This window comes from Sphaerodactylus townsendi, linkage group LG03 (genome assembly GCF_021028975.2).
Source record: "Sphaerodactylus townsendi isolate TG3544 linkage group LG03, MPM_Stown_v2.3, whole genome shotgun sequence".
Classification (NCBI taxonomy): Eukaryota; Metazoa; Chordata; class Lepidosauria; order Squamata; family Sphaerodactylidae; genus Sphaerodactylus; species Sphaerodactylus townsendi.
Window position 1 is genome coordinate 170,939,687 of NC_059427.1, and position 20,337 is coordinate 170,960,023.

The 20,337-nt window shown below is 46.2% G+C and overlaps 1 protein-coding gene across 1 annotated transcript in view; it reads left to right on the forward strand.

The window, feature by feature from the left end:
• The first annotated feature begins 4,947 nt into the window (after positions 1-4,947).
• LOC125428023 (SH3 and cysteine-rich domain-containing protein 3-like) overlaps positions 4,948-20,337 on the forward strand; it is a 31,813-nt gene continuing 16,423 nt past the window's right edge. The window contains exons 1-3 of the mRNA XM_048487599.1: positions 4,948-5,168; positions 12,984-13,044; positions 19,879-20,134. Of these exons, the coding sequence (XP_048343556.1) occupies positions 12,985-13,044; positions 19,879-20,134 (316 nt within the window). The 5' untranslated portion in view covers positions 4,948-5,168; position 12,984. The remainder of the gene's footprint in view (positions 5,169-12,983; positions 13,045-19,878; positions 20,135-20,337) is intronic.

A 20,337-nucleotide genomic window follows, 5' to 3' on the forward strand; every position in this document is an offset into this window, starting at 1 on the left:
ACCTGATTGGAGAAGGGGAGGAAAAAGGGGGAGAGGAGCCATTCCTTCACAGCTTGTGTACTCCCAACACATGCCAGTTGGGTGACCTTGGGCTAGTCACAGTTCTTTGGAGCTCTCTCAGCCCCACTCACCTCACGGGGTGTTTGTTGTGAAGGGGGAAGGGAAAGGAGATTGTCAGCCCCTTTGAGTCTCTTTACAGGAGAGAAAGGGGGGGGGGGTGTAAATCCAAACTCTTCTTTCTGTATTGTAGGCAGCAATGCACATTATTTCTTTCTTTAGTCCTTGCACTGCCTTACCTGTGTGGTGTTGCAGCTGAACAAAGATGGCATTATGTTTTTATTTGTGAAGTGCTATCTGTGTACATCAACCCATAGGGGTTAAGGCCAAATATGAACTGGAACGATGAGCTCTCCGGGCTTCATAAGTAAAACCCAAAGACGCTGCTGCCCTTTAATCCGTGAAGTGATCTGTCCTTGAAGGTTTTCCCTTACTGGGCTGTCTGGAGGGAAAGCCAGGTAAGAATGGGTGGCTGGGTGACTAACTGGGCTTGCTCCATAGAGTTTAGGTTGGGACAGGGTAAGGAGAACTTGCTGTGAACACTGGATTCACCTTTCTGGAATCGCTCTGGGTGATTCCTGTGTAGCAATGGTGGAAAGTGCAGTCGAGTTGCAACTAGCTTATGCTGACTCCACAGGACGTTCAAGGCAGAGAGAAACAGAGGTGGTTTGCCATTGCCTGCGAAGGAACCCTGGCCTTTCTTGGTGGTTTCCCATCAAAGCCCTGCTGGGATAGGGCGGTATATCCCATCAAAGCCCTGCTGGGATAGGGCGGTATTAAATCCAATAAATAATAATAATAAAGTACTAAGCAGGACCAATTCTGCTTATCTTTCAAGATCTGATGAGACTGGGCTATCTTGGGCTATCCAGGCCAAGACTCCTGTTTAGAAGAAGAAGAAGAAGATTTTGGATTTATATCCCCCTTTTCTCTCCTGCAGGAGACTCAAAGGGGCTTACAATCTCCTTGCCCTTCCCCTCTCACAACAAACACCCTGTGAGGTAGGTGGGGCTGAGAGAGCTCAGAAGAGCTGTGACTAGCCCAAGGTTTAGACCTGGAGGAGACTTTTCACAATGAGGAAAGACACTCGCAACCCCCACCCCACCCCCCAAAAGTTGAGGGGAAATGTGGATGAATAAATACATTCTTAAAAAGCAATGATACCGTGTTTCCCTGAAAAGAAGACAGGGTCTTATATTAATTTTTGCTCCAAAAGATGCGTTAAGGCTTATTTTCAGGGGATGTCTTATTTTTAATCATGATTTTGCGCCCCCTACGTGACCAGATCAGCTGCGTCGGGGAATACATAACTAGGGCTTCTTTTTGGAGTAGGGCTTATATTTCAAGCATCCTCCAAAAGTCCCGATAAATCATGCTAGGGCTTATTTTCGGGGAAACGGGCACATACATTTTAATAAATGAATAGCAGTGCCACAAGGTCAATAAGAAATGCAAAACACTCCTTGGAATAAAGCAAAGAACTAAACAGGTTTTGACCACGTCTTTGTAAGTGGCCCATTGTCATTTCAACAATAATAACTTCGACAAATTGTGAGATAACGCGGTTAATATAATATACGCACATATCTTGAAGCCTCAATCCTTAAAAGCAAAATCCAGAAAATAAAGTAAAATGTCAAAACGTCTGGTAAATTACAGCAATCCCATTAAACTAAGTGAATCTGCTATTCCTTTCATAGATCCAGAGCCCTTTGGGGGTGGGCGGTTTATCAAATTTAATAAATAATTTAGCCATAGCCTGATTTAAGTAATCCACTATATTTTACAGATTTCCTGAGTTACCATAAATCACCAACAAGGAATTTTGCCATCATCTGATGGTGCTGAGTGGTAAGCTGCAGTTCTGCATTCAAAGCTCTGCCCATGACCTGAGTTCAATCCCAAAGGAAGAAGAAGAAGAAGAGTTTGGATTTATATCCCCCCTTTCTCTCCTGCAGGAGACTCAAAGGGGCTTACAATCTCCTTGCCCTTCCCCCCTCACAACAAACACCCTGTGAGGTAGGTGGGGCTGAGAGAGCTCCGAGAAGCTGTGACTAGCCCAAGGTCACCCAGCTGGCGTGTGTGGGAGTGCACAGGGTAATCTGAATTCCTCAGATAAGCCTCCACAGCTTAGGCGGCAGAGCTGGGAATCAAACCCGGTTCCTCCAGATTAGATACACGAGCTCTTAACCTCCTACGCCACTGCTGCTCCGGTTTCAGGTAGTTGACTCAAGGTTGATTCAGCCTTCCATCCTTCTGAGGTCAGTAAAATGACTTCCAAGTTTGCTGGGGCTAAAGGCAATGGCAAACCACCCCATAATATAGTCTGCCTAGTAAATGTGATTTGTCATCACCTCATGGGTCAGTAAGGACCTGGTGGTTGCACAAAGAACTACCTTTACCTTTTGCCAGTTAATAAAAGAACATATAATAAAAATAAATTAATTACAACTAAAAATAGTCAAATGTAAATTAATTGTGTAAATTAATATAGTCTAAACATAGTCAAATGTGTAAATTAATTACAACTGAACATGAGTCAAGTCAGTCTTTATTATGGTCACAGCCCAGAATAAGGCAAATCAGATTAAAGATAAAATATATTAAAGGATATTAAAACAATAGATAAGTTTCTGAAAGGAAATAAAAAGCAAAACCTACTGGTTCATTCGTTTATTACAGTCAACGACCAGTTTGAATAAACAATGATCTGCATTAGCCATTTATCTGTTTCAGTAGAAATACAATATATATGAAGATTAAAACTGTAACTTCAGAGAGAATACTTCCTAAAAGTGCTATATAAAGTTCCATCTTTTTAGGTTAAAAACTATGTTTCATACTGTGTAAAATTATAATATATTTAGATGACGGATCACCCCTTAATATCCATCCACTTACTATTTCCTTCTAAATTTACAAATTAATAAACCGAACTGTGCTGTTATACTTGTAACTCTGCGATCCAACCTACTGGTTCAAGGCAGTTTGGGAACACAAAAAATAAGGGAATATAAAGGAAACTGAATCGAAGCATAAATACTGAAGGGAAGACAAAACCTTTGAAAACCGTAAAAGGGGAATAGACATAATAAGCAACAGAACTGGTAAATTGAAGGCTATCGCTATGAAATCATTAAGCCTACTTTATTACACAGATCATCCTGCCATGTACTTCAAGCGCTGCTACCCAGATTGTGGCCACTTTGTAGGCTATGTCAGGTAAACTAAACATGGTTGCTCATTCAGCAATACTCTTCTTTCCAGTGACTTTATTTGACCTTGGCTCATTCCGCACATGCAGAATAATGCACTTTCAAACTGCTTTCAGTGCTCTTTGAAGCTGTGCGGAATGGCAAAATCCACTTGCAAACAGTTGTGAAAGTGGTTTGAAAACGCATTATTTTGCGTGTGCGGAAGGGGCCCTTGAGACACTGTTACAGTTTCCTGTCTGTTTTCACTGCTTTGCAGTTATGGAGATGCATCCTTTTAATAATCGATATACACATATATCCCTAACCTTTTAGACTGGGGCTTTTTTTCAGTTTTAGTGGATTGCAGGGGTGGATTGAAAGGGTGCCCCTCCCCTTCTTCCTTTCCCCCACTAGAAGCTTTGCTTCCTTGCTTTGAGAAGCCGTACTCCATATATTCCTCAATCATGATGAAGTTAAGCACCTTGTCCTGTTTCATGCCTCCCCCGCTTACATTTTCATTGCATCTCGCAGTGTATACTCTGATTGTCTTGGAGTAATTTTAAAATTCCCAATTGCCTTTTAAAAATTAGTCCATAGGGGGAAGGAGACTTTTAAAAAGTGTCTTGCATTTTCTGCCTGTTCTCTTCATTGCTGCACTTGACTGCCAATGGGAAATAAAGGGTCGCTTTTCCCCCCTTGGATGCAGGTGACATGGTCAATGCAACCCCCGCTCCAAAAGGATTGAAGGATTGGAGCACCTTCCTTATGAGGAGAGGCTGCTGCGTTTGGGACTCTTTAGTTTGGAGAGGAGACGTCTGAGGGGGGATATGATTGAAGTCTACAAAATTATGCATGGGGTAGAAAATGTTGACAGAGAGACATTTTTCTCTCTTTCTCACAATACTAGAACCAGGGGGCATTCGTTGAAAATGCTGGGGGGAAGAATTAGGACTAATAAAAGGAAACACTTCTTCACGCAACGTGTGATTGGTGTTTGGAATATGCTGCCACAGGAGGTGGTGATGGCCACTAACCTGGATAGCTTTAAAAAGGGCTTGGACAGATTTATGGAGGAGAAGTCAATCTATGGCTACCAATCTTGATCCTCCTTGATCTCAGATTGCAAATGCCTTCGCAGACCAGGTGCTCGGGAGCAGCAGCAGCAGCAGAAGGCCCTTGCTTTCACATCCCACATGTGAGCTCCCCAAGGCACCTGGTGGGCCACTGCGAGTAGCAGAGTGCTGGACTAGATGGACTCTGGTCTGATCCAGCAGACTCTTTCTTAGGTTCTTAAAAAAAAGTAGGCTGTCTGTTTATTTGGTCCACATGCATAACTGCACTGCCAAGCGCAAGGGATTAGCAAAGCCCTTTGGGCCAGAATGATGTAGGTGCAAAATGGAGAGGCTTAGTAGAATCAGGCATTGCTTCCACATTCCAACAATCCCTTATTTTCTGAGATGCAGATCATGCAGCATTGAATTGGTAAGAGTCCCTGTCTCTTGGACGTGATTTCCCTCTTCTGGGACCCGTGCAACTTTTGCCCCACCTCCCTTGCCCATATCTGCGACGATTCCCACCCCTCTCCAATCCCCACCGGTGGGCCAAGCTGCTGCGTTGCTGTCTCAAGAACTTTGGCCTACAAGTCATGTCCAAACTGCTGTCCAGTGTCCAATTTCTCTGTGTCAGCCCTCCCAATGGATGGCAGCTGTCTTTCCCCTTCTCGCCCTGTCATTCTAGTTCCTTGTGGCACTGGGACGGCAAACTTTTGCAAGTTAAAACCTGAGAACTCTTTTTCCTCCATGGTTCCCTGAAAGGGAGATGTTGTTAGGACGAGGAAAGAGCTGAGTTTGGAGGAGGACCGCCTGATGCTTTTGGAAGAACTGAATCGGCAGCTTGTGTGAGCTTTTATCCTGGAAGGTAAGTGGCTTGCTTCCCTGCTCCTGGCCGTTATTACCCCTAGCTACTGGAGCATAGGGGGGTCTCTTCTAGATTCCGACAATTGAGGTCTCTTCCTGAGGTCTCTTCTAGGCTCCGACAATTGAGAAATGTGACCCTGCCTTTCCCCCCCCCCCCAAAAAAAAAAAGCTCTGGCTCCTTTTTAGCTCTTCATTTCCTCCACTCTGTAAACCTAACTGTCCTGTGTTGCTTACAGAGGTAGATGAAATGACGCATGGCTCCCTGTTAGCAGTTGAAGATGGCCGAATCTCCCGTTCTGGCAGGGAGCGGAGAGAGAATGGAAGGGTGTGTCGCTCTTAAAAAAGTAGTGTTTATGGAAGTTTCTAGGCCAGAGCGTGTATTGGGAGCCACCACAAGCTCCGAGCTGGTGCTTTTGGAGTTGAAGTTTTGAGATTCCCTGATTTTTGTCACATGAAGAAGAGAAGAAGAAGAGTTTGGATTTATATCCCCCCTTTCTCTCCTGCAGGAGACTCAAAGGGGCTGACAATCTCCTTGCCCTTCCCCCCCTCACAACAAACACCCAGTGAGGTAGGTGGGGCTGAGAGAGCTCCGAGAAGCTGTGACTAGCCCAAGGTCACCCAGCTGGCATGTGTGGGAGTGTACAGGCTAATCTGAATTCCCCAGATAAGCCTCCACAGCTCAGGCGGCAGAGCTGGGAATCAAACCCGGTTCCTCCAGATTAGATACATGAGCTCTTAACCTCCTACGCCGCTGCTGCTCCACATGGCAGTTGGACAATTGATAAACATCAAAAGGGAGGAAGCTAGTGGCCTGGCTACCTTTTGAGACTTGTAAAGCAGGCATTGTGGTCCTCAGAACAGCTCCAGACATAAATTGTAAGTTGAAGCTTTCGGCCTGAAATACGAGTCACATGTTGTTCTGGGGTGGTGGTGGCAGTTTTTGAAATGTTGAAGGCCAAAGACATGGGAATTTGAAACCAGAGCCTGTGACTACCTCGGTTTTACCCTAAAGGCCTTGTGTCAGTCTCATAGCCCATATAGACTACATGACCAGGTAAGCAAAAGGCTTAGTGGCTCTAATGAAACCTCTCAGAATCTGACTCTCACAGGCGCTGTTATGGCCACTGCCAGAACTTTGGATCCATTAGTGGGTACAGAGATGCCAGAGCAGCTACGTGCTGGAAAGCCTAAATGCCTTTCTGCTTAGTTACAAATGACGACAGCAATGGCAGGCATAGGCCCGGGGAACATCTGGGCCGCTCCCTTCCTGTGTCATCAGAGGGTGAGGTAGAACACTTAAGCAAAACTAAAGGTCCAGGGGTACCCATGCAGGGAACCAGAAGTTTCTCTCTGCTGTGATGTTGGGGTTTGGCTTCTGTCTTGGTGAGAAACTTGATAATTTTTAGAGAACTTGGATATATGGAAAGGAGCGTGTTTTTCATATGTGGCACTTAGAGTACTTCCCACCTTCTCCTGCCGTGAGTGCGCGCAAGAGAAAAACAGGCAGTCATGAATGCACAAATATCAGGATTCTGGTGTGTGACAAATGGTGCTCATACTAGGTTTCTGAATGTGTGGCTGACGGTACAGGAAGGAGGATTTTACAATCACATTTCAGCGGTCCAGGTTCCAGTCTCCGTTAGGGCTGGATTGGGGCTTCGGATCAGCATCAGACCCTTAATTTTCAGCATCAGGTTTCAAATACCTGGAATAATTGTAACAAAAGCACCTATGAACATGTGCGGACTGACTCCGACTCGCTGCTGAGCAACCATGTCTTGTGCTTTACTTGCTCCAGGGTTAAATATAAGCACTTCCAAAGCAGCCAGCATGGCTGCCCCGCGGGCTGAGGGCACAACAGCTGTCTCTCCAGAAATTAAATACCGTGCTTCTGTCTCTTCAGTGCTGGACTCCATTGGATCTCACAGTGTAGTTATTTCTTTTTTGTGTGTATGAACTCCTTTCAGAATTCTCAGTTCTCTCCTGTCTCCCATAATTTAAGTACCGGTATGTCAAATTCTGAGAAATCAACCCAAGCTTCCTTGGGAAACCAGCTGGGAGTAGAAGCGCTGGGGACGATCATCTTTGTGACCTCCATGTTATCAAATTGATGGGGATGGGAAAAGCTGGTTTGCTGGCCCCTCTCTCCAGCAACCTGTGGGATCTGTAGTTCCGTGAGCGGGGCCAGAGACTCACAACAGAATTCCCAGAAAGCCTCACCAAACTGCACCTCCCATGACTTTTTGCAAGAAGTCATTCTTCTTGTAACCAAATAGTCATTTTGCTTTCACTGTGTTCCAAGAGAGTGTTTTCAGAAATTATTTTAAGACTTACAGCCTAGTCGAAAATGCTGCTGTTCCCTTTTCAGTTTTCTGCATCTCAGGTTCTGCACTCAACCTGAATAAACACGATTCAGACCCCGGCCTCACCAGTGGAATGGTCCAACAACTTCACAATAAAGAATACTTTGGATTGCGCTTGAGAGGGTAGCTCAGGGCTAGCGGCAGATTCAGCCTAAACGTGCTACCAACACAACATTGTGACTTTGTGCATCTGTACTTCTCAGAAGGATAATAAGAAATAATTCTTCTGGCCGCATTCTGCTTTTTTATCTTCCTTTATTAGCTTGTCTTGGAATAAGAAAGACATTGAATGTGCAGGCAAGCATTTAATGATCGCATGAACTGCGGGGATAATGTTCTAAAATCCAGTGAAAAGAAACAACCGTGATTGCTTCTCCCAGAAGATATGGGTGCAGTGAAGTTAAAAATTAAAAGCGCCAAGTTCCTCCTTCGTTCTTAGTGGTGCATTTACTCTCTGGGAGGCATGACCCTGGGAGGGCCGGTTTTAACCCTTTCCATGAACAATGCTCAAACCATGTTTTTTTTAAAACAGTTTCTCATAGAGAATTTGAATGTGAAAAAGCTTACATTGGCTAAATGTTTATTCTGTGTTGCAGTTAGCGCTCTCCAGCTTTCTGTGTTGCATTCAAGACTAAAAGGTATTTTCATCATTCCTGTTAGAAATGCCATGTGAATGTGAAATAGGGTGGTGGACCTAACCATGGCTTGCTGTCATGTGTCACCACTGCTCTCTGGTGTGTCAGGTGGCCTCAAAATGGAGACCAGAAGGCAAGTGCACAAGGAATTCTTTTCTGTCATTTGCACACTCTTCTGGTTGCACTCTCAAGGGGACAGATGCATGCCTATTGTTGTCACAAGATGTCATGTTAAGAGATGGGGTGGAGCACTTGAGAGGAGAAGGGATGAGAGCCAGTATGGTGTAGTGGTTAAGAACAGGTGGATTCTAATCTGGAGAACCGGTTTCATTCCCCACTCCTCCACCTGAGTGGCAGAGGCTTATCTGGTGAACCAGATGTGTTTCCGCAGCCCTACATTCCTGCTGGGTGACCTCGGGCTAGTCACGGTTCTTTGGGGCTCTCTCAGCCCCACCTACCTCACAAGGTGTCTGTTGTGGAGAGAGGAAAGGAAAGCCACACCATACTGCAGGGGTCCCCCAACCTTTTTTGACCTTGCAGGCACATTTTGAATTCTGGCACGGTATGGTGGGTACAGCAATAAAATGGCTGCCACAGGAGGCAGAGCCAGCCACAAAATGATTGCCACAGCTTAACTTCAGTAACAAAGTGTCGCTAGTTCCTTGTGCTGCTGTAGGAGCTGCTGCCAAAGCAACGTTTTTAAAAATCTGCATAACCAATCGAAAGCACTGCTAGGCAGAAGTCCTACCTGACCCCACCCACTTCCCAAAAACACTTGACAGGTGCCAGAAAGGTATCAGTGGACAACATGGTGCCCAAGGGTAGAAGAAGAAGAAGAAGAAGAAGAAGAAGAAGAAGAAGAAGAAGAAGAAGAAGAAGAAGAAGAAGAAGAAGAAGAAGAAGAAGAAGAAGAAGAAGAAGAAGAAGAAGAAGAAGAAGAAGAAGAGTTTGGATTTATATCCCCCCTTTCTCTCCTGTAGGAGACTCAAAGGGGCTTACAATCTCCTTTCCCTTCCCCACCCCCCACAACAAACACCCTGTGAGGTGGGTGGGGCTGAGAGAGCTCCAAAAAGCTGTGACTAGCCCAAGGTCACCCAGCTGGCGTATGTGGGAGTGCACAGGCTAACCTGAATCCCCAAGATAAGCCTCCACAGCTCAAGCGGCAGAGCTGGGAATCAAACCCGGCTCCTCCAGATCAGAGTGCACCTGCTCTTAGCCACTGCTCTTAGCCACTACGCCACTGCTGCTGCTGCTACTGCATTGAGGACCCCTGCCACACTGGATCAGTGTTCCCCGTCCCACCACCATTTCTACCAAAGACCTACTAATCATCTCCAATATCAAGAACATCTGAAATGAAATTTTCTGCATAGGCTGACCAGGGACCTTCCCATCTTCTGCACTTGGTAACCTGGAGCCAATTCAGGTGGTCTGTAGCTTTTTTCCATGGACAAAGTTTTTAAACTCTCTCTCTCTGTGCAAAAACTAGCATCCAAAAGCTTTCCAGGATAGCTTCGTCCTTGAAGTCCTAGTTTTACTCTGAGTAGACTTTTTTCCCCCATAGGGAAACATTGACACATATAATTCCATCAATTACTGGCTGTAATTGATCCACCATCTAGATATGACTGCCCCGGCACTCTCCCTGCCTGGCAGAGATGTGCCAGTTGCTTCATTAGGTTCCATCTCTGAAATATGGCCAGATGGATGTATTCACAGCCACAAGGGAGTCTAGTGAATACTGGCAAGACATTGGAAGGCATGACCAGACTCTGATCCCTTTCAGTTGTTTCTCCCCTCCTGGAAGTATCCTTTTCTGCCTTACTTCTAAAATTGAAACTTCGAGCCTGCCTGGAAGCGCTTCTTAATCCTAGAAGCGTAAGCACCAGGGGCGTATCTAGGCAAACTGGCGCCCAGGGACAAAACCTTAGTTTGGCGCCCCCCCCCCGGCGTATGGGCGGCCACCCTCCCCCACCATGACCAAACAATGATTTTTTACCAGCTCACAAAACACCTCCCACTCCCATCAAAACATACATGGCTCTCTCCCCACCAACTCTTTTCCTAATTTCCTAATCACAACAACCCTATGAGGTAGGTTGCTAGCCTGAGAAACAACTCCAAGTCAGTGCAAGTGGGTATTAAGCATGTAAATCTCTCACAAATCATCCCTAGCAAAACATTTACCAAACAAATGTCAGCATCATCTCTCACAAAACATCTCCAGTGGAATCCACCCCCAAACAGCATCACTTTCAATGGGGTTTAAACTAGGGAGTTCAGATTCTTCTTTTAAATCTACCTTAAAGGGAGAATCTGGGGTCCCCGGTTAAAACAAAATTGAAAGTGATGCTGTTTGGGGGTGGATTCTCCCCCACCCTGAAACAGCATCACTTTTGAGGGTTGGAGATTCAGATGAAACAAATAGCAGATTCGGCTAGAATCTGGGCAAATTTGGGCACATTCGGACAAAAATTGTCCGATTATGTCCTGCCCAAATATGAACAAATGTGAATGCAAGGTATTTGGGTTTTAAAATGCGCCCCCTGCAGGCCAGAACGTGAAAAAACACTTAAAACGTTTAAAAACACACAAACGACCCTGAAATGTTGGCGCCCCCCCACGTGACCCTGTCCCTAGGCAGGAATGCCACTGGTAAGCATTGATTGTGGTTACTCATTGGTGGGTCAGATTGCTCACCCATTCACAAACTCGGTCCAATAAAAGAGGGATGGGGAGGGATGGATCATGAACCCAATCTCGTTGCCAGCTATTTCTAATAAGAAGCTAAACAGAATCAGGAGCTGCTTGTTGGGAGAATTTTGCATTGTTGTCCAGCTTTAAATTTAAAGAATGTGCGCTGGGATGGGGAAAGATTTGTGCAGGTAGCAGAGCAAAATATTTTGAGATCAAGATGTCTTTGTCAAAGCAATGGGCGGTGGTGTCCCGTTTCATTATGAAAACAAAAGTAACGGTGTAGGCTACATATAAATAAGGCTATGTATAAATAAAGACACCTGTGATTGTTCTTATAAGCTGCTGCCAGACGGAGATAGATCTGAGCATGGGGCAGAGGAATGTGTCTTGCTGTGGCGTCACAGTGGCATCAGAGGATCCATATTGAACTTTCTTTTGCAATCTTCTGTTCGCTTTTCTTGCCTCTGTGGAAGCCATTCTGCCCTCCTCCTAACAGAAGGGCTTTTCCAAGTTTATCTTGAATTGTTATAATGTTTTCATGCTGTTGTTATTACCAGTCTACTCCCACAATGGTCAGATTTAATTTTTCTGAATGAAAAATTACTCTAACCCTTTTGACTGTGGAGTTATAAGGGTAAATGTGCAGCCAATATCTTTCCCCTTCTATCTCCACAACCAAAAGGGCAAGGCTAACTTTCTTTTAAAATAGTGAAAGCTGTGGATTTGCACATTTGTTGGAATTGCTTTGCCATTAGAATGTTGTAACGTTATAGAGCAGGGGTCTGCAATTGACCATGCTGGCAGGGGCTGATGGGAATTGTAGTCCATGAACATCTGGAGAGCCACAGGTTGCAGACCCCTGTTATGGAGATACAGCTGGTACCAATTTGAAGAAATAGATAGACTGTATAGGGAAGGAAGGAATGACCACTGCAGGACTTGAGGTGAGAAAAATGGCAAGGCACACCTGTCCAAAAGCCAACAGGGTTGTCTTAAACCAGGTTGTAGGAATGCAGGGGGGAAACACAGAGGTGGGACAAAAAAAGAGGACAAGACCATGTGGATGCTTTCCAAAACAGCACTGCTCAGGGGACAAACAAAACGTCTGTGTGGAAACAGCTGTTCCGCCTTTACATATTTAAAACAATGCAGCTATGCATCAACTAGTTGTTTTCTGTATTATCCCACTAAGTCCCTGGATATCCCATATAGTTCCATTAGTGAAGCGAATGGTGGATAATTGATACGTTAAAATGTGACAAACCCTACCAGTGTAAGAGAGACTCTGTTTGTGCTCAGAGGCACTCTTCCTTGGCGGCAGGGCTAAACATGGACACAAACACATGAACATGAAAATTTAGTTTCCAGGTCTAATCCCTGACTGAGCCTTTCTGTCTCCTAATTAAGTCCATCCAGGCCTGCCAGGCAACACTGCCCGCCCCCCCGCCCCCAGCAAAAATCCCCCCATCTTACTATACAGCAATTCAACTTTTCTTAAAAGCTTGTTGCATGATTTGCTTGGCTCAGTGAGCATCCAGGATGGCTGAGTTCTGTCCCCTGAGCTGAGTCAGGATGGGAATCCATATGACCTCTCCCAGCCCTTCATCCATCCTTAAACTGGCCGCAATGTGGATTACATCCCTCCTGATCCTTACAGTCCTGTTGACAACACAGCCGATGCTGTCCCACTTAGGTGTACTTCTTTTCACCACAGGGCATAGCCAAGTATCTGGGGAAGTATGGCTCGAGTCTGTAAGGTCATACCTGAGGTCAATAGAATGCCTCTCTTCTCCGCCTGAACTTCTGGCTAACAGGGCAGATTCAAGATTTTCTGTTAATCCGAGCAAAGAGACACTAATTACTTGCTGGCTGGGACCAAAACAAACACTGTGGGGGTTTAGTTTGGGCCTTGTTCAGCGATGTCACAGGTCCAGGGAGCAACACCAGTCATTGATGGGCCCCAACTGAGCTCCTACGGTGGTCTTTGCTGTGCTACTCCAAGTGGCTTGCCAGAGATCCACCCCTGCTGGAAGAGCTCTGCTTTTTCCCCCTCCCTCAGAAACAGCAAAGGTTCCCGAGTCTTCTCTGAGACTTTTTATTTTTGCATCTCTTTCCATGCAGTATGACCGAAAAAGAGATTCTTGAACCACCTGCATCACCCACGTCCGAAGGTGGCAAAGGGGTAAGTGCTCCTGGGCTGCTGTGGGTGGGTTGGATATTGACCACCTCCATCCCCTGATTCTTGCAGCATCACCCACGAAAAAGGCATGTCCCTTGGGACACTTGGCGACTCTGGCTCCTTCTGATTGGTTGTGGCCATGGGAACCACCACCTGACCTGCAACCAGCCCGACCCAATCCGATAGACCATTCCTGGTCCTCATCACTGCTGCCTTGCCTAGATCCCTGAGGCGTTAGGCTTTTGCAATCTGCCTTTGGTGTTACCTTGTGAGCTCAGCACGGCCTGTGCTTTCTCCCATGGCTTGGGATGCTCTTTATACAGCTTGCTTTGCCTTAGACTTAAGCCGAGCTCTCTCTTACAGCTGGGATCCAACGTGAACCACTTCCAGCACACCCATGGAGGTTTTAACTATGCTCTTCTTTTCCCCACAAGCAGAAGACTGTCATAGCACATCAGCAAGGTTGCTTAATTGAGACCCCTCTTCCCGGTGGGGGCAACCTAAGTATCTCTGAGTCTTTTTAAAGTAAAATCCAGGCTGTTTGCCAGATTAAAAGAACAAGGAGGAAGGGAACGGGCTGCAAAGGAATTTGGCTGCATGACAGCTGTGAAGACAATTCTCATCTTCCACTTTAGGGTTGCCAATTCCAGGTTGGGAAATACCTGGAGATTTTTGGGGTAGAGCCCGAGGAAAGCAGGGTCTGGGGAATGGAAGTTACTTTAGTGGGGTATAATGCCATAGAGTCCACCTTCCAAAGGGGCCATTCTCTCCAAGTGAACTGATCTTTATTGTCCAGGGATCAGTTGTAAACCCAGATTTCCATCTACTGCTTGGAGTTTGGGGATCCAGTTCTCCTCCTGTACGTGGCTTCTTCATGCTTTCCTGGAATCCAGTACACCCACATGTTAGCTCACGTTCAGTCCATGACAGTAGTGAACAAAAAACTTTAGCCATCTCCTTTCAAGATCTGCTGGGTTTTCAAGATCTGCTAGGCACCACCCGAGGCCTGATCCCTACCAGAAGTGCTTGACCTCAAAAGTTGGCAACCCTAATCTCAAACTGCTTTTGAAAACCCTGATATTTTGCATGTGTGAGGGGAAAACTGGAGGATGAGGAGAGAGTTAAGTGTCCTCCTCTGGTCCAAACTTTTTTCCTATGGAAACTGCACCTTCCCAAGCAGCCAGAAGTTTACTTAGTTGGACCAGAGGGTGAACTGCAGAGATGGATGGTTCAGGTTGCATTCTGCCTTTAATATTATGGCTAGTCAGGTCTAGATAGGGGACAGGGAGAACTTTAGAAGATATCTATAGAATGAGCATATTTCAGTTTGATGCCTATTTAGCTCTCCACCCAAAGAATTCTGGGAATCGTGAGGTGCTGAGGAATTGTTTGACATTTAGATACTTAGACTGTGTTTTTCTCCCTAATGGGAACCCAAAACGGCTTACCTCATCCCCCCTTCTCCATTTTGTCCTCATAAAGACAACCCTGTGAGGTAGGTTAGGTTGAGAAATGAGTGGGCAGCATAGTCACCCTTGAGTCTCCCAAGAGCAGCCTGAGTCCTGACCTGGATGGCCTAGACTAGACTGAGCTCATTAGAGCTCATGAACTCATCCAGGTTGGCCATGGTTAGTACTCTGGATGAGAAATCATCAAAGAAGTCCAGGGTTGCTACATAGAGGCAGGCAATGGCAGATCACTTCTGCTCCATTCTTGCCTTGAAAATACTATGAAGGGGTGAACTTGTTAGAACTTAGCTATTATTTATTAGGTCCTGGTCCAACAGTATAACTGCTCTACCACTTTGGCTGCCCTCCCGGTGTTACAGTTCCCTGGGGGAGAGAGATTTATCGCTGAACTAGTTTTTTTGTGATTAAATATGTCTTTACAATGGTGGTGTAGTTAGGTCAGTGGAGGAGTTAAAGGCTACTGAAGTGGCTGGGGGAGCACGGTCAGACTGGACATTGAGACTTGTACTGGTGTCAGTAATGGGGTACAGAGAAGACTTGGGTAAAATGCCAAAGTTGTCATAAAGCCGCTCTTTCTCCATAGAGGAGCAACCACAAAACAATTTATGGGAAGATGTTACTCAAAGTGTTCACGGTTTTTGCAGGAATGCACAGTATGTAGGTAGAATCACAAAGTTGGAAGAGACCCCAAGGGCCATCAAGTCCAACCCCCTGCAATGCAGGAACACAATCAAAGCACTCCTGACAGATGGCCATCAAGCCTCTGTTTAAAATCTCCAAAGAAGGAGACTCCACCACTCTCCGACGTAGTGCATTCCACTGTCAAACAGCCCTTGCTGTCAGGAAGTTTTTCCTGATGTTTAGATGGAATCTCTTTTTCTTCACCTTGAACCCATTACTCCTGGTCCTAGTCTCTGGAGCAGCAGAAAACAAGCTTGCTCCCTCACCAACATGACATCCGTTCAAATATCTAAACATGGCTATCATGTTACCTTTTAATCTTCTCTTCACCAAACTAAACAAAACCAGCTCTCCAAATGGATTCCAGACCTTTTACCATTTTGGTTGCCTTGCTCTGGGCCCGTTCCAGCTTGTCAATATCCTTGAACTGCGGTGCCCAGAACTGTACACACTATTCCAGGTACAACATTGGCATACCAAGGCACAAATTTTTTCATTGTTGGACACTGCCCGGAATTGTGCCCATCGGTTATCTTGCAGCTGCAAAATCCTGCTGCAATCTGCCAAACGCAGCAATTTCCACATTTCATTAAACTGCTGGATTTCAGAATCCCAGGAGGCCCCGTCTATGGGCAAAGAAACGTCTTTGAGCAAATGCCCAAATAAGAGTATTGCCTGGTTCTCTCTCCAGGGGCACCTGTGAGCCACTTTAGCCACAGCAGAGGGGTTACATTTCAACTGTCTCTTCCCCCAGGTTTCATAGCAGGCTTTCCAGCTTGTCGCTTTCCCCCAAGTCCTCTGTGTTCTGCTTTGTCTGCTTAACTTTGCAGGAAAAAAGGAACATCTGGGGCAGTAAAGCATAGTCTCTCTTCCTTGGCAGACTACATTGCTTGGGGTCAGGAGGAGCATCATCAGTCTGATGTGATGAAGCTTACAGTATGTTAAGGACTTGAAATTTGGGCGTCTTAGTTGCTAGTTCCATGGGAATGTCAACTCAATGCATGGCAGCTGTGAAAAAGGCAAACTCTATGCTGGGGATCATTAGGAAAGGAGTTGATAATAAAACTGCAAGGATTGTCATGCCCTTATATAAAGCAGTGGTGCGACCGCACTTGGAGTCCTGTGTCCAGTTCTGGTCGCCACATCTCAAAAAGGATATCGAAGAGATAGAAAAAGTGCAGAGAAGGGCAACGAGGATGATTGAAGGATTGGAGCACCTTCCTTATGAGGAGAGGCTGCAGCGTTTGGGACTCTTTAGTTTGGAGAGGAGACGTCTGAGGGGGGATATGATTGAAGTCTATAAAATTATGCATGGGGTAGAAAATGTTGACAGAGAGAAATTTTTCTCTCTTTCTCACAATACTAGAACCAGGGGGCATTCATTGAAAATGCTGGGGGGAAGAATTAGGACTAATAAAAGGAAACACTTCTTCACACAACGTGTGATTGGTGTTTGGAATATGCTGCCACAGGAGGTGGTGATGGCCACTAACCTGGATAGCTTTAAAAAGGGCTTGGACAGATTTATGGAGGAGAAGTCAATCTATGGCTATCAATCTTGATCCTCCTTGATCTCAGATTGCAAATGCCTTGGCAGACCAGGTGCTCAGGAGCAGCAGCAGCAGAAGGCCATTGCTTTCACCTCCTGCATGTGAGCTCCCAAAGGCACCTGGTGGGCCCCTGCGAGTAGCAGAATGCTGGACTAGATGGACTCTGGTCTGATCCAGCAGGCTAGTTCTTATGTTCTTATGTTCTTATGAAATATTGAGATGATAAACCCAGGATGGTCTCCGGATCTGACCCCATGTTTCAAGCAGCCTGTCTTTTAATTTCTAAAATAGCATACAGACTCTTTGTTGAATAAGTTTAAATCCATTTCCAATTCTTAAAACAAAGTGGACAAGTTTCCCTGATAGGAAGGGGGTTACTGGCATCATGGTTGATTCCATCAATCCGTGCAAGGCACAGCTGGCTTCTGCTGTAAGTATAGAATTGGTTTCCTTTGAGTTTGGTTCTTCAAAGAAAGGTCTGCGCACTTCCACAACTGCTTGGCTTCCATAACTGCTGTGCACATCCAGAACTGCTTGGCTGGTCAAATGGTGTGAATCTGGATACACACATAAGCCTCTGCTACATGAACAATCAGTCATGTGTCAGATGCTTAAAATTAGGGGCTGCAGATTTTGAGCAGGGGACTCAGCAGTTAGAATCACAGAGTTGGAAGAGGCCTCAAGAGCCATCAAGTCCAACCCCCTGCAATGCAGGAACACATAATTAAAGCACTCCTGACAAATGATCATCCAGCCTCTGCTTAAAAACCTTTAAAGAAAGAGACTCCACCACTCTCCGCGGTAGTGCATTCCCCTGACGAACAGCCCTTATTGTCAGGAGGTTTTTCCTGCTGTTTAGGTGGAATCCCTTTTCCTTCACCTTGAACCCCTTACTCCTGTTCCTAGTCTCTGGAGCAGCAGAAAACAAGCTTGCTCCCTCACCAACATGACATCCCTTTAAAAAAGTTGATTGATGGTTCGCTGTGGAGCGAATACCAGTGAGGATGCAAAATGAGGGTGTGTTTGCTTTTTGTTTTAAAGCTATCTTGGTTCTCAAATAGGGTTGCCAACTTCAGTTTGGGAAATCCTTGGAGATTTGTGTGTGCTGCCTGAAGAGGGCAACATTTGCAGAGGAAGAGCTCAGTGGGGCTAGAACCCACCCCCAGAAGCTGCCATTTCCAGCAGGGAAGCTAATATCTGTAGTCTGGAGATCCGGTGTAATTTTGGAGAATTCCAGGCCCTACCTGGAGATGGTAATCCCCTTCTTAAATCATATTTTAATTTATTTATTTATTTATTTATACTTTGAGCTTCTATACCGCCCCATCCCCGAAGGGCTCTGGGCGGTGTACAGCATATAATAAATACAATCATAAAATCATCATAAATTAGCTAAAACTTATAAAAGCAGCGGAGACTATCTAAACATTAGCACTTAAATAAAGCATAAATAAAAGCGTGGGTGACGCCCGATAACCTAACATCAAATCCTCCCCCCAAGGGAGGAACGGCAGATCCCCTCAGATGTTATAGGCCCAGGGCTGAAGGGGCCAGGAAGAAGGCACTATCAGCTGACTGGTCCCTCCAAAGCGCTCCGGGCGAACAGCTCCATCTTACAGGCCCTGTGAGAATCTCACTAAGGTCCCCGCGAGGGCTCCGGACAGCTGGAGGAAGGAAAAAGCTTCCTCCCACCAGGCCGGGGCCAGGGAGCTGTAAAAGTCACTGGCTCCGGCAGGTGTGGAGGTCAGCCGCATCATCGAGGGGCTGGGGACCACCAGTAAATTGGCCTCTGCTGAATGAAGAGGCCGTGTGGGAACATATGGGGTGATGCGGTCTCGAAGATACGAGGGTCCCAGGCCGTATAAGGCCTTAAAGGTCAACACCAACACCTTGAAAACGATCCGGAACTCCACTGGGAGCCAATGTAGCCGGCGCAACACAGGCTGAATATGATCCCAACTGGCGCTGCCTGTGAGCAAGCGCGCCGCCACATGTTGGACCAGTTTCAGTCTCCGGATCAAGCGCAAGGGAAGGCCAGCGTAGAGCGAGTTACAATAGTCTAGCCTGGAGGTGACCGTTGCATGGATCACAGTGGCTAGGTCCGCTTGGGAGAGGAAGGGGGCCAGGAGAGGAAGGGGGCCAGGAGATGGCATCAAAATATTAAATGAGGCCTCTCCTCCAAAAAAACAAGGGGCAACTTTTACTAAACTGGAAAGCAATATTTCCTTCAGCATTTTCCCCAAAAGTACCCATGTCGTTTTGTTAATACACATACTTAGCTAAATGGGGCTGATTTATACTGGATAACAATATACTGGATAGCTAGTCTCTGGTTCCAGTTATGCCACGAAATAGCTTCTTGTCTCTAATAAAATGTTTTAAATCAATAATGTAAATCACTAAATCGCCTTTGGCAAGCTGCTATTTTTTTCGCCCTCACTTCATTCCCTGCCCCAAATTTTTCAGCCTCACTTCATTCCCTGCCCTGTGATGACAATATAAACCTGCCACACAGGGTTGTCCTAAGCAGCAGTTCTGAGGTGAAACCCTTCACAGTGCTTTATTGATTTGTTATGAAGCAGTTGATTGGCTGAAAGGCTGATAAGCATCATCAGCAACAAATTCGATTGGTCGCTGGCCAGGCTGGAAAGGCTTTTCTGTGGAAATTGGTCCCTAAGCCCAGCTTTGCTTATGCTGCAGCTCTTCCTGTCAGGCTGGACATTTAACTTCTCACCATGGTTGGCTCTCACCATGGTTGGCTTCTCTTCACACCACTGAGAGGCCATGAGAAGGAGTTTGCTATGCGTTGTCGTTTCCAAAGTGTGGTGGAGAGTCCATGGCTGCTGTGTGTGTACTTTGGGCAGTTGTTCACATAACTGCAGGAGCACAGAAAGCAAATGCTGGCTTTATCTCCAGTGTCCTGGGTGTTCCTGCCATTTTGTTACCACCTCTGTATCTTCTCATGAATGGGCCAGAGACATGCATGCTAAGGGCACTGGTTGCCAGGGATCTTGGTTGGCATCAGTCAGATGCTTATTTCCACCCACCCACCCGTCCACTCACCCTCCCACCCACCCACTCCCGGCCCGCCCCATCCTGCCCTGTCCCCGCCTCCCCACCCCACCTTGGCCCCTCAGCTGCAGAGGCTAAAGAAACTTTTCCAACGCAAGCCCAAGGAGGAGCCCATCGAGGAGGAACTCCAGGCCAATGGGGAGCTGGTCACCCCCTCAGGGGGGCCCATCTACTACTATGAGGAGGAGGAGGAGGAAGAAGAAGAGGAACCTGAGCCACCACCTGAGCCGGAAAAACCAGTCAACGACAAACCCCACAAGTTCAAGGATCATTACTTCAAAAAGCCCAAGTTTTGTGACGTCTGCGCCCGCATGATAGTCCGTAAGTCCTGCCTGTAAGAAGCAAACGGGGGTTGGAAGTGTGTGTGTGTGTGTGTGTGTGTGTGTGTGTGTGTGTGTGTGTGTGTTGAAGAACTGGTTTCAATATCAGCAGGACAGGAAGGTGTCCAACTAGTGTGACTTCCGCTGGAATAGATGATTACTTGTGGTAGTCATGGGAGCGTATTTTGTGATGCTTGGAAGAAA